This window comes from Elephantulus edwardii, unplaced genomic scaffold (genome assembly GCF_000299155.1).
Source record: "Elephantulus edwardii isolate Elephantulus edwardi_28Jun2011 unplaced genomic scaffold, EleEdw1.0 scaffold00145, whole genome shotgun sequence".
Classification (NCBI taxonomy): Eukaryota; Metazoa; Chordata; class Mammalia; order Macroscelidea; family Macroscelididae; genus Elephantulus; species Elephantulus edwardii.
In genome coordinates this window covers 875803-888738 of record NW_006399895.1, presented here as the reverse complement: position 1 = coordinate 888738, position 12936 = coordinate 875803, and the positions used below count along the sequence as shown (strand labels likewise).

The window sequence follows — 12936 nt, the reverse complement described above, 5'->3', positions numbered from 1 at the left end:
GCTGCTGCCAGGACCGCGGCCTTCTTACTGTTTTTACACTAATAATTAATAGGAGCCTGCCATTATAGTGACTGCATAGAGTTTTCTTTTTTTTCTATAAACTTACTTTAGTTTTCCTGAATAATCCTTCTTTTTAAAAAAGGGGGGGAGGGGAGGCCAGGTACAGTCCAGTAAATAAATGACTGAAATTTGGAAAACAGCAACCCCCAATCCTCCGTACCCCATGGATCCCTCTGGAATGGGCACACTGGGACATCTATAAATATCCTGCTCATCTGAATTCAAGGCTGGGCGGTGCCACGATAAATGACCTCCTTCCATCATACAAAGTGACAACAGCCAATGTCATCATAACATCCATTATCTAGTCATTTCCCTTTCTCCCCTGAATCAGAGAGCACTAGTTGTTCCTCAGACTCCATTCTTCCTTCTTTAGCAATGGAAACCCCTGACTTCTCTCCTTCCTCCAATCTGAGCACATGCACGGGGGTCGATGCTGGGCAGAGATGTCTGAAGGGTGAGTGAGCACCAGCAGGAAGGGTTCCTCACACCTGTGGTTTCCTTTTTTGTAGACTACAGACCAAAGATGAATCTATGCCTTTGAAATACGGTGCAGGCGAAGAGTATGGAATGTCCCATGGACTGGCAAAGGGACAAACAAATCTGCCTTGAAGGAAATGCAATCAGAACACTCCGTAGAGGCAGGCATGGTGAACCTTCACCTCACTGACTTTGGGCCTATTGTCAGGAGGAATCAGTCCTCGCAGAAAGACATCATGCTGGGAAAAATGACGAGTTAGCGAAAGATGACATCTCAGATGGTCCGGCACAGAGACTGCCACAGTGGATGGACGTGCGCCTGACAGAGATTATGAGGACGACACAGGACAAGGCCCAGATCCGCTGTCCACAGGGGGCTATGCGTCATGTTGGACTTGATGGTCTCTACCAACAACATCGGCGTCACCTGATTTAGGTTCTTGGAAACAGTTTGAACCTAATTATTAACAACCTTTATTCATCTTTTAGCAACACATACATCTTTACTTACCCAAAAAAGACTCTCCTTGCCCCAGTCATATGACGTCAAACAGTGCTCCTACCACTGAACGTCTCTGCAAGAGGCAAACTCAACAACCTTGAGCTGCTCTTCCAACTATGGGCTGCTCCAGCCCCATCGATGGCACATATCATTTAGAACACACGCATGCCCAGGCATCGCATGTTAACATACAGTTTAATGGGCCCTGCAGCCACACACCATATGTTACATTAAACACACACTTCAAGTCCACAGACAGACACACACACACACTACCCAATCCCCACCCATTACTCTGTCCCACTCTCCATGGCCATGTGGGACAAGCACTCAGGTGGTTCAGGCCCCAAAGTCGGTCCAGTGTTGGCGGAGGGACTCAGGAGGTACTTACTAATCGTCATTGACTCTGGCATCGAGGTGGAAGGCAGCAGGCTGCTCAGAGGACTGCCCTGGCTGGGGGGACTGGCCTCCACCCTGCAGGGAAAAGGCAGACGGAGGTTACTCTCAGCCACCAACAGCGCACATCCTCACCATTCCAGAGACTGGGAGGGGACAGGCTAGTCAGCGGCATCTCCTAGAAAGAACGAAGGCAGGCACTACAAACTAGGTTTACAAAGAATTTGCAACATGGGGGGGAGACAAAAAAATTAGTGTTTAATTAACATCTTTTGTAAAAGCAGCACATACACACACACCCCTCCCCCAGGAGGAAAAGCAGCAAACATTAGACATGTCATGGAGCTGAGGATTCAAGAATGATTTTCCATTGCCTGTTGCAAATTTTCTAAAACAAACCCAAGAAGACTCCGAGTCTGGGATGTGTCGGGTGATAAGGGTATAAGCCTCCCACAAGTGGTATCACTGTGGAAGGTCAAGGCTACCAGGACACACATGGTTTAGGGTACCTGGTATCTCCAACTGGAACTCAAGACAATACACACTAGTAAACCTAAGGACACATATTAACTCGTGAAAGGAAGGAGGACAAAAAGGAAGAGTAAAAGGAGAATCCTGGAAACACTGAAGCCTTTCTTTGTTCTGTTACCAAATAGCTAATTATTTGGGGCAACTCAGTTCCCCTCTGAGATACTTTTGTAAGAGCAGAAAAGACAAGCCTGCTCACTATACAGAAAACAAAATGACCCATTACTGTCAATTCCATTCTGACTCTCAGGGACCCACCACCATGTTGTGACTCTTTATGTGGGAAGACTGCCCATGTTTGTCCTGGAGAAACCGCCAGGTGGACCTGAAACCACTGACCATTCCATTAGCTGCCTGACACGTAAAGCACTACGTGACCAGAACTCCTTTTACTCACTGTCCGTACCACGTCTGGTATGCCAGACAGTGTATTAAGCGCTTCACAAATGTCCACATGGTTTATGAAACAAGAACTCATTTAACCCTCTTAGCAACTGTAGTAGGGAGCTGGGGTGGCCTAAGATAAGAAGCTGTGCTGCAATACTAAAGGCACATGGTTCAAATCCATCAGCTTCTCTGTGGGATAAGAATGAGCAATCTCTTCCCATGTGATTACCTGCCTCTGAAAAACCTGCTGGAGGGTCAGCTAGGGGTCTGTTCTGACTTGATGGCAACAACAATAGCAACACCACCACTACTACTACTACTACTACTACTACTACTACTACTACTACTACTACTACTACTCCTCCTCCTCCTCAACCTTATCTTCCTAGTGGACCTCTCTAGAGTGTTGAAGAGCAACAATGTCAGTCTAGATACAAAGGTGCACCTAATCCAGGCCACGGTCTTCTCAATTATTTGCTATGCTTCAGAGAAGTTAAGACAATAACTAAGAATGACAGAATAGATGCCTTCAAGTTGTGGTGCTGGAGAAGAGTCTTGAACATACCATGGACTGCCAAGAAAATAAGTAGGTCTGTTTTGGAGAGGGCTTTCCTGGCAGGCTAGGACTTTGAAGCTCAGCCTCACTTACTTTTTAGGTACATGGCCAAGAGAAATTGGTCCTTAGAGAAAGACATCATGCTCGGAAGGGTAGAGAGACAGCACAGGGGAGGGAGACCCTGGATGAGATGGATTGATACAGTAACTGGGGCAATGGGGGTTGGTGTGTCAGAATTAGTGAGACTGGCTCAGGACAGGAAAGGGTTCAGAGCTGCTGTACACAGAGTCACTATATATCACAGGTGACTAAATGGCACATAACATATTATGACAGGTTTGGAAGCAGGAGTGGCATCCACTTCCTAAACAACATGCCTTCAGAAACTTTGATAAATGTCAATAGTTGCAGAGGGCCTTCAGGCCTTTTGTTCATAGGATTTCTATGAGTCGTGCTCAACTTGAAGGCAATCAACATCTTCCTAATAATAACTGACAGGTAGGAAATTAAAGCAATTAAGTTAGCTCACTCAAGGTCACTGTCAGCAAACAGCTGAGCTGGGCTCTGGGCCTAGTTGGCTGGCTCCACAGTACGTGCCCTAATTTCCCTTTCTATAGGCAACAATGGACCCCAAAGCTTGTACATTGAGCTAAATCACACAATCCTCTCCTGTAATCTCATAAACTTCTACTGGGATGCAGTCATGCCTACATATTTTTCTGTCTTCAGGCAACTACAGCAGAATAGAGTGGTCATAGCAGAAATCAGAGAGCTAGTTAAGCTGTAGCAGTCACTGTCTGGCTCTTTACAGAAAATGTTTGCCAGCTGCGGTCCGGAGTGATGAAGGAACTCGTTCAAAGTCAAAGAATTAGAAAGGGTTCCAGACTATGTCTCAACCCACAGGTGTATCAAGGGGTCAAGTTGACTTAAGAAAGTTCTAGAACATTCAAACTGCCAACACTGGGTCGTTTTCAATCCCTTTTCTGTCTCTCAATAAATTGGGAAAAGTTGTCTCCTCTTAAACCTGTGGCAATTTTTCCCAGCTCTGCAGCAGCAAAGACAGAATTTAGTAAACTTAGTTTTCACACATCTGACAGTTCTTCTCAAGGAGAAGTGACTGGACCCTTCAGGGACACCTGTCCACACCTGTGGATATTTTTGGCTGTCACAGCTTGGGGAGGAACTTTTACTGGCATCAAGAAGGCAGTGGCCAGGGGCCAGGGATGCTGCCAAACATCCCACAGTGTATAGGGCAGACCCTGAAACAAAGACTCTCCTTGTTGTTAGGTGCCGTTGAATCGCCTGTGACTTACAGCAACCCTGTATACAACAGCCCTAAACCCTGATCTGTCCTGTGCCAATCTCACTGTCTCCAACACACCTACCCCCATTACCCCAGTAACTGAGTCAATCCATCTCATAGAGGGTCTTCCTCTCCTGTGCTGTCCCTCCACCCTCCCAAGCATGATGTCCCTCTCCCAGGGCTGGTCCTTCCCTGAAACATGTTCCAAAGTATGTCAGATGAAGCTTCAGAATCCTTGCCTCCAAGGAGCAGCCCAGTTTAATCCTCTCTAGGATGAATCTGTTCATTTTCTTAGCAGTCCATGGTATATTCAATACTCTTCTCCAACATCACAGCTCAAAGGCATCAACAATCCCTAGTCATTGTCCAGCTCTCTGAGGCATACCAAGGGATTGCAAAGACCATGGCCCATAGCAGGCGCACCTTAGTCTCCAGACTGACATGACTGCTCTTCAGTACTTAGGAGAGACCTTAAAAGCATACTTTCCCATTGCCAGTATGTCTTTTAATTTCCTGGCTGCTGGTGCCAAGAGTGGTGGTTATGGAGCCAAGCAAACTAAAGACTCTTGTTGTTGTTATGTGCTGTTGAGTTGTTTGCGACTCATAGCGACCCTATGTACAACAGCTCTAAACTCTGCTCTGTCCTGTGCCAGTCTCATTGTCTCTGACACACTCATCCCGATTGCCCCAGTCACCGAACCAATCCATCTCCCAGAGGGCCTTCCCCTCCTGCACCTGCCCTCCACCCTCCCAAGCATGATGTCCCTCTCCAAGGACCGGTCCCTCCTTACAACATGACCAAAGTATGTCAGACGAAGCCTAAGAATCCTTGCCTCCAAGGAACAGCCCGGTTTAACCCTCTCCAGGAGGAATCTGTTTTCTTAGCAGTCCATGGCACTCTCAGCACTCTCCAACACCAAAGCTCAAAAGCATCAATTCTCCTTCTATCTTCCCTGGTCATTGTCCAGCTCTCTGACGCATAACAAGTGATTGCAAAGACCATGGTCTGTACCAGATGCACCTTAGTCTCCAGAGACACATCGTTGCTCTTGAGTACTTTAGAGAGGTCCGTAACAGCAGACTTTCCCATCACAATATGTCTTTTAATTTCCTGGCTGCTGGTACTAAAGTAAAAATCAAACAAACAAAAAAACCCAAACAAACCCTGCCCACTTGCCATTAATTCTGCCCATGGCAACCTTTAGTGCAGAGCAGAACTATCCATTGGGTTCTGGCTGTAATCTACATAGAAGCCAACTGCCCCCATGGAGCTAGTGGGTACAAACTGCAGACCTGGGGCTGTTCAATGCTGTTAACTGCACTGACCTGCCTCTAGACAACCCGCCAGCAGGTTTCTCAGAGGCTGTAATCACAGGGAGAGCTCAGATTGCTCATCTTTCTCTCATGGGGCTGCTGGTGGATTTGAACCACTTGCCTTTGGGTTGGCAACACAACTCCTTACTAGGCCACCAGAGCTACCTCTGGGCTAGCACCTTCAAATGCTTTAGCTACCACACCACCAGGGCTCTGCAGTGTCCTGGATCCCAGATGCCTTTTATTTATGAGCAACTCTGGTCTTCCAAACCCTGAAGGTGCAAAGCTTCCCTCTTAAATAAATGTATCTGGGGAGTCTTTTTCTGAGAAGCCGGTCAATACTAAGGTAAAAATTAAGCCAGCACTAAGAGAGGAGGTATCCAGGTAAGGCTTGGAGAAATAAATAACAGTGGCATGCCGACAAAGTGTGACATGCGCTGTCTTACCCAGCCTCCCTGAGGGCGAGATGGTCGAGGATCCACAGCCCCTTCACGTCCTGCAGGGTCAGAGCACAAGTGACCCTAACACGAAGTGAGGGCTTCCCCTTTAGTCTTAACTTTACAAAAGAAGGAAAGTCAGAGTCGTGAATAGGACATTTCACTCCCGAAGGCAGCGTGGGTTTTAACACTGACCTGTAGCGACAGCCGGGCTCCGTGAGGCTGTGTTCCTCTGGGCCTGTCCCGTTTTCCAGGCTTCCAACCGGGGCATCTGAGGCACAGAAAGCCAGCACAGAGTCAGGAGGGTTTAGTCTACTTCCTCCACAAGACAAGGACACAGTTCAGACATTGACTCATCTGCCAAATCAGTTGACTTCAATTTTCCTGCATTCGTCCCCTGGATGTGGATCTGATACACCCTCTGCAATTTTTCAGCCATCTTCTCAGATTTGGCATCAGCCACCGACATAAGGCTCTAAATTCCCTCTTAAACTTCAACCTTTCTGACCTTGAGGCCTCTCAGGAACTAGAATCACAGACCAAGTCCACATTCAGGCCAATCTCAGCATCAGGGAAATTAAGACTTGTGTGCTTTCTGCTAGACCCAACCAGTCCTGCCTGTAGTGGCTTGATTCAGACGCTAGAGGGCAGCACGGTCTAAGGCCTGACTGTCAAAGCCAAGTCACTCCTGCTTTCTAAAAGCCCCTAGCCCTGAATTAAGCCACGTTTGGGAAAGGCATTCGAAAGGAGTGAGGTTATAAATTATCTCTAAAACCAACAGGCTAGGGGCATTAACGATGTTCACGAAGGTATTAGCTGCTGCTGAGATCTCCCTCTAGGAAAAAGCACAAATCCCTGAGTTATAGGTGGGACAGTGACACTAAGTCCAAAGATACTCAGTAGAATATGTGCTATTTCAAGACACTGCTCGTTTGTCAAAGCCACCACAGAACCAGCCCTGAATCGAGAGAGGCTCAAGCAACATGTCTCGCTGGTCCCCGGCTCCTTCTGCCCTGCACACCCTCTGCCCCAGCTCCTCTGTCCACCCCTCAGTCTGTCTTCAACATCCTCCAACCCCAAAGTAGAAGTGCACGTTTTGACCTTTGCTTCCACCCAGCTGCCCCCGCCAAGCTGTTCCGCTTACCCAGGGCTCTTCCAAGAACCTAGAAGGCGGCAGTTAACAGTGTCTGCGTGCGCCTTCTTCCCTTGTTGCCTAGTATTATATAGGTCATTCAAGGGCATGGGCCTGTCTGTAGGTTCAAGTCCCCTCTCTCCCCCTTTAATTCAGCCAGTTACTAGCCTCTTTGTGCCTCAGTTTCCTCAACTACAAAATGAGATAGTTGTAGTCTTTACAATTCACTACTTCAGTAAAGCTTGGCACGTAACTAAATTTTGCATTTTAATACATGTAAAACTCAATGTTCACAGAGTTGCTGCTTTACGTCGTAGAGGACTGAATAGCCCGTAGTTACAACAAAAACTCAATGAATAGTGCTTACTGTCAACTTGATCTACTGCTGATCCTGGCTCCCAGAGCCACTCTGCTTCCAGAAATTGATCTCCAAGCACCCCAAGGAACCCTTCTCCGACTCCCTCTCACTTTCCTAATGCTACATCCAGGGTGGACATGGCCTCCTTGGGCTTAGCCCTCTCAGCCTTCCTGACCCTGTTCTTTGGTCCTCTGTCCCCCACACCTTTCTCTCTGGTCCCTAAGGGTCAGTGTCACTGGGTCCCTCTCCTCCTTGGCAAAGGCACAGCTCTAGTCCTCACCACTCTGACGACCCTCAAACTCTCACCTCTGGCTGTGATCTCTGCCTGAAGCCTCGTCCCAGCTTTCTAACCACCTGTCCTGAAGCTGCACCAGGGTATCAGACCAAGCCCACCAACTGATCATGACCTGCCAAACTGTCACTCTTCTGTCACCTTTTCCTGATGGGCTATCACCTCAGAATAGTGACACACACACACAGGCGGTCCCTGAGTCCCGTCAGCGTCTCTGACAGGAGGCACCATAATGCTCCTCACACTCGTCCTGTGCCCACTTCCATCCTGGGTCCAAGATGCAATGCGCTCTAAGGAGGCTTGGTGGCAGCCTCAGTTCCATCTCTCCTGCTGCCTCCATCCCCGGCTCCTCTCGCCCCCCCACAGTGTAACTCACAAGGCTGCCAGGCTGCCAGACTCCACGTGGGAGCAACAGGGACGCCACACCACACCACAGGGGAGAAGCCCACATCATCTGCTGGGCTCTCAGGTTGCTGTACCCACTCAGTCCAGACGTACTTCCCACCAAGGGAAAGACAAAACATCTAAGGCTCAGACACCTCAGTGCCACGGGAAGCAAACAGCTGGCTGCATGGACCTTACAGGCCAGCACAATGAGAGAATGAGAGCAGGCAAGGAGCCTGGATTGTGAGATGGAGGCTGTGAATAAAGATTCAAACTTCTCCAGTGTTACAAACATCATTTCCCATCTCCTGGTCTCTTCAGCCCCCACCCCTCTCCCAAATCCTCCCGTGTCCACGCGGCTGCTGAATGGCCAATGGCAAGGTGCCGATGGCCCCAGTTTCTCGGCCCCAGGATGATCAGCTGAGTCAAAAAATGCTCCCAGGACTTCTGTGGCCTGGCCCGAAGACACAAGCTTGCCTGTCAAGCATTCCCTTCCCTGGAGATTTCTGCAGAAGCCAGCCAGTAAGGGGGTTTTGGGGCAGAGACCATGAACAGGCCGAAGTAGGGAGATAAGAATGATGAGAACGCAAGCAGATGGGGGCTGAGTCCCACAAGAAAGTACAGGGAAGAGGGGTGTAAACAATGGCAGGAGCTTCCCCTAAACTCCAGTCTGAGCTCCCAGTTCTCAGGCCTGTAGACACCCACACCTGCCTTATCACTACAAACGTCTAGAGAAAGCTTTCACGGTGCTGTGTATGGACCCGGCCCTCTTCCCAGGTCACCTCATGGAAACCTCACTGCACCCGAGAGGAAAGGCTGGAATAGCCACCCCTTCTTAAGACTCTATGGTGAAGGGTCCTATGTCATCAATCTTATTATCACCCCACTTTCTGGATGAGGAGGCTGATAGGCAGAGAAAGGAACTTAGCCACGTTGCCCAACCTGATTCACTTTACAGCAGGGAACAGCGTCACAGGGCAGTGATCGCCTGAAGCTCAGATCACTTCCTAGGGACGGAAGCTCAGCCCATTCTGTCATGCTGCCAGCCAACGTCCCCACGCGACCTCTGCGTTGAGCTACGTGGAGGGGTTTTCTGTTCCCGGCCTCCTGATGAGAACAACAGCCTCGCACTCCACTCGGGCTTTCAACAGCTTCCTGCTCACTCGGGTGGGTCCCACTCACAACTTCTTAAATCTGGCCCCAAAGACGGAAAACAAGAAGAGGGTGGGACAAACAAGAAGGGAGCCAAGTGAGGATGGCCAGGGGTGCTGTGGGGGGCACTGAGTGGGGACTGAGCACATCTCTGAGTCAGCTGGACTGCACACCCATCCACAGGGCCGGCAGGGACATCCACGTTCCCGTGACCTGGCTAAGGAACCATGAGCACAGCTGAAGTGAATGGCAGAGAGAGGCTGACCCGGAACTAAACTCAAACTCTTCTCCCAGCCATCGAATCAAGTTCCAAGTGAGTGGCCCCCATCAGATTCCCGAGCCTTTAAATCTTGGTGGGAAGAGATTGCCCGTCTTTCTCCCTCAGAGACAATGGTGAACGTGAACCACCGAGACATGCAAATTCTTGGTTAACAACACAACACACTGGTAACCACATTACCACAGTGCCTACGTAGTTCTGAAAAGAAGTCAGGGCCTTTGTAGGTATGAACTCAGGCTAAGGGAGTTGGAGGATCTCCCTTCAAAGAGGCAAAAATAATGGCACTACAACCCTGCTTGCTGAGAGTGAGGAGGACCTGAAGTGCCTGCTGCAGATGGTCAAAGACTGCAGCCTTAAATATGGATTGAAGCTCAACATTAAGAAAACAAAGATTCTCACTACTGGGCCAATTGGCAGCACCATGATAGATGGTAGAGAGATCAAGATTGTTAACAATTTTAGTTTGCTTGGCTCCACAATCAGCACTCTTGGTACCAGCAGCCAGGGAATTAAAAGATGAATTGCAGTGGGAAAGTCTGCTGTCAGAGACCTCTCCAAAGTACTGAAGAGCAGTGATGTTATTCTGGAGACTAAGAGCACCTGATACAGGCCATGATCTTTGCAATTACTTGCTATACATCACAAAGCTGGACAGTGACTAGGGAGGGATGACAGAAGGAGAACTGATGCCTTTGAGGTATGGTGCTGGAGAAGAGTATTGAGTATATCATAGACTGCTAGGAGAAGAAGTTTGTCCTGGAGAGGATGAAGCCAGGCTGCTCCTTGGAGGCAAGCATCCTAAAGTTTCCTCTGACATACTTCAGGCATGCTGCAAGAAGGGACCAGTCCTTGAAGAGGGCTTTGTCTGACATACTTTGGATATATTGCAAGGAGGGAGCAGACCTTGGAGAGGGACATCATGCTTGGGAGGGTGGAGGGACAGTGCAGGAGAGGAAGGCCCTCTATGAGATGGATTGATTCAGTGACTTGGGTAATGGAGGTAGGTGTGTCAGAGACAAAATTGGCACAGGATAGAGCAGGATTTAGGACTGTTGTACATAGCGTCATTATGAGTCTCAGGGAACTTGAGGGCGTGTAACAACAACTAATACTGTGCGACCAAGGTCAGGAAATCACTGGGTAGAAGACACACAGGCCTGGGGCTCCCCAGTGATGTGGACACAGGCTCAGCCCAGCAGAAGTACAGCGGAGAGCCGCTTGGCAAACTGAGCTTCAGCAGGGACAAGCACTAACCCCCTCACCTGCATCCCTCGTGCCCTTCCTCCCTGGAGGGGACACCTGTGGATTCTCATATTCATATTCTCTTTAAAAAAAACAAACAAGACACAAATTCTTTCATATGAGTGAGGGTTTCTCACACTTTGCTTTATAACATTTATTGTCACTGATTAATATCTATAATATAAATAATACCCATATTCAATATTATTGTCTTGCCTTTCACCCACCGCTTTTACTCATTTTCACTCCCCTCTCACTCCCTTCGCACCGCCGTTATCCTTCCAATAATCTCATACGGTTGATTTTTTTATATATGACAAGTGTGCCTTAGCTGTTCACAATGGTGGTCTCATCTCCTAATTGTTGTTGGGTGACTGGTTTGTGTCCATCAGAATCACTGGTTCTAGATTCTTCCCTGCTGGGCAGTATTTCATGTATTCCTTATCACTTTCTAGTGATGTGTAATACTCCTTTGTGTGCAGGTATCGGGGTGTTTCAGCCATTTGTCAGATTTGTTTTCCTTGGAGGAAAACAGCAGTGAGTGAGGGGACACCTACCTTCAGGGCCAAAGGTGCCCACGCCTCCGACGCTGACTGGGAAGAGGACTTCGGCGTCCCCGTGCAGCACCTGCAGCGGGGCCCAGCTGTGCACCGGGGACAGGCAGGTGTCGCCATCCAGAGGCCTGCGGGGAGAGAGCACAGCTGTGTGTTAGGGCAAGGAGCCCAAGGGTTCATGGTCACTGCGAGGCCCCCAGCCTCCCACGGCTCCTCCCAGGAGCTATGAGGCCTGGGGGAGGCTCTGAACAGACGGGCCCAGGGTGGGGTGTCAGGACCACAGGGTCAGAATGCAGACTCCACATGCTGGGTCTCTCACCTGAGACTGCTGTGCCCACTACCTGGGGGGAAAGGGGGAGCAGTCTTCATCCTAATCTCGGGGAGTTGACAGGCTGCTGGGGACATGAGTGTGATGCAAGCAGCCATCCAAGAAGGTGACTACTCCAGAGCACGAGGAAAGCTGCGTGAGCAGGAGAGTGAACAACAGGCCACACCGAGTCCGTCAGGAGAGCTGAAGGCCTTCCCAGAGGAAGTGGCAGGTGGGCAGAGAGCAGGGTTGAGTGGCTAAGAGGAGGAGCAAGAGGGTGGAGGGGTGAGGTGGGGAGAGGATGAAAGGGAGCCAGCTACCTCCCAGAATGGCATGCAGAGTTTGAGGTGAAGCTCCACCAACAGACTGAGCTTCTTACTAGATTAAAAGGGGCCCCCCAAGTGTCATTGCCTTCAAACCGAGTGACATCAAAGTGAATCCTGGAGCAGAGATAGATTCATAAGATGGTGCCACAGTTGGCTTAAAAATAGAATAAAAGGAAATTTTCACTAGGAAAGTAGAACATAACTTTAAAAAAAATTCTAAAAATATTCTCAAAAAATATATATAAAGACACACAAAATTCAAAATACAACTAGGTTGATATCTTAGTCTTGTGCCTTAGTATCCTTTCTATCCATACTTTGTTGCTGTTGTTGTGTGCTGTTGAATCGCCTGCCACACAAAGCAACCCTATGTACAACAGCCCTAAACCCTGCCCTATCCTGTGTTAATCTTACTGTCTCTGACACGCCTATCCCAACTTTGCGTTGCATAAATTAAACGTATAATGTTTCTCTTTCATCCAGCCTTCACTTATAAGCTCATCTTCGTGCTGAGAAGTTTCCTTAAATAAAATCCAAGATGCTTAAGATCAGAAATGTTAAGATTTAAGCTCTCCTGTTGTTAACCAGTGGTGGCTCTCATAGCTCAGTGGGTAAGGATTTTCACTGTCAACCCAAAGGCAGGTGGTTTGAAACCACCTGCTGTTCCAAGGGAGAAAGATGGGCAATCTCCTCCCGTACAAAGTGCAGCCTCTGAAAATCTCAGAGGGTCAGCCGTAAATTAGTTCCAACACAACAGCCATTTCATCATTTTGTTGTTGTTAACTAGTCTCCTTTGTGTGTACATTTACACTGGTCACAGAGCTTTGCTTTTCTAAGTAGAGACTATGGTCCTAGATACGTCTCCTTTTTTCTTAGTAGAGAATATGTCCTCAAGGTCAATTTCTAGAAATAGAGTTGCTAAATCAGCTAGTAAAATATTTTTTTT

The 12936-nt window shown here is 48.5% G+C and overlaps 1 protein-coding gene across 1 annotated transcript in view; it reads right to left on the bottom strand.

Moving 5' to 3' along the window:
- The window catches only part of SNX29 (sorting nexin 29), a 587794-nt gene that overhangs the window by 502056 nt on the left and 72802 nt on the right, over nt 1–12936 (bottom strand). The window contains exons 8-10 of the mRNA XM_006894494.1: nt 11361–11485; nt 6159–6234; nt 1434–1516 (exon numbers count right to left, since the gene is read on the bottom strand). Of these exons, the coding sequence (XP_006894556.1) occupies nt 1434–1516; nt 6159–6234; nt 11361–11485 (284 nt within the window). The remainder of the gene's footprint in view (nt 1–1433; nt 1517–6158; nt 6235–11360; nt 11486–12936) is intronic.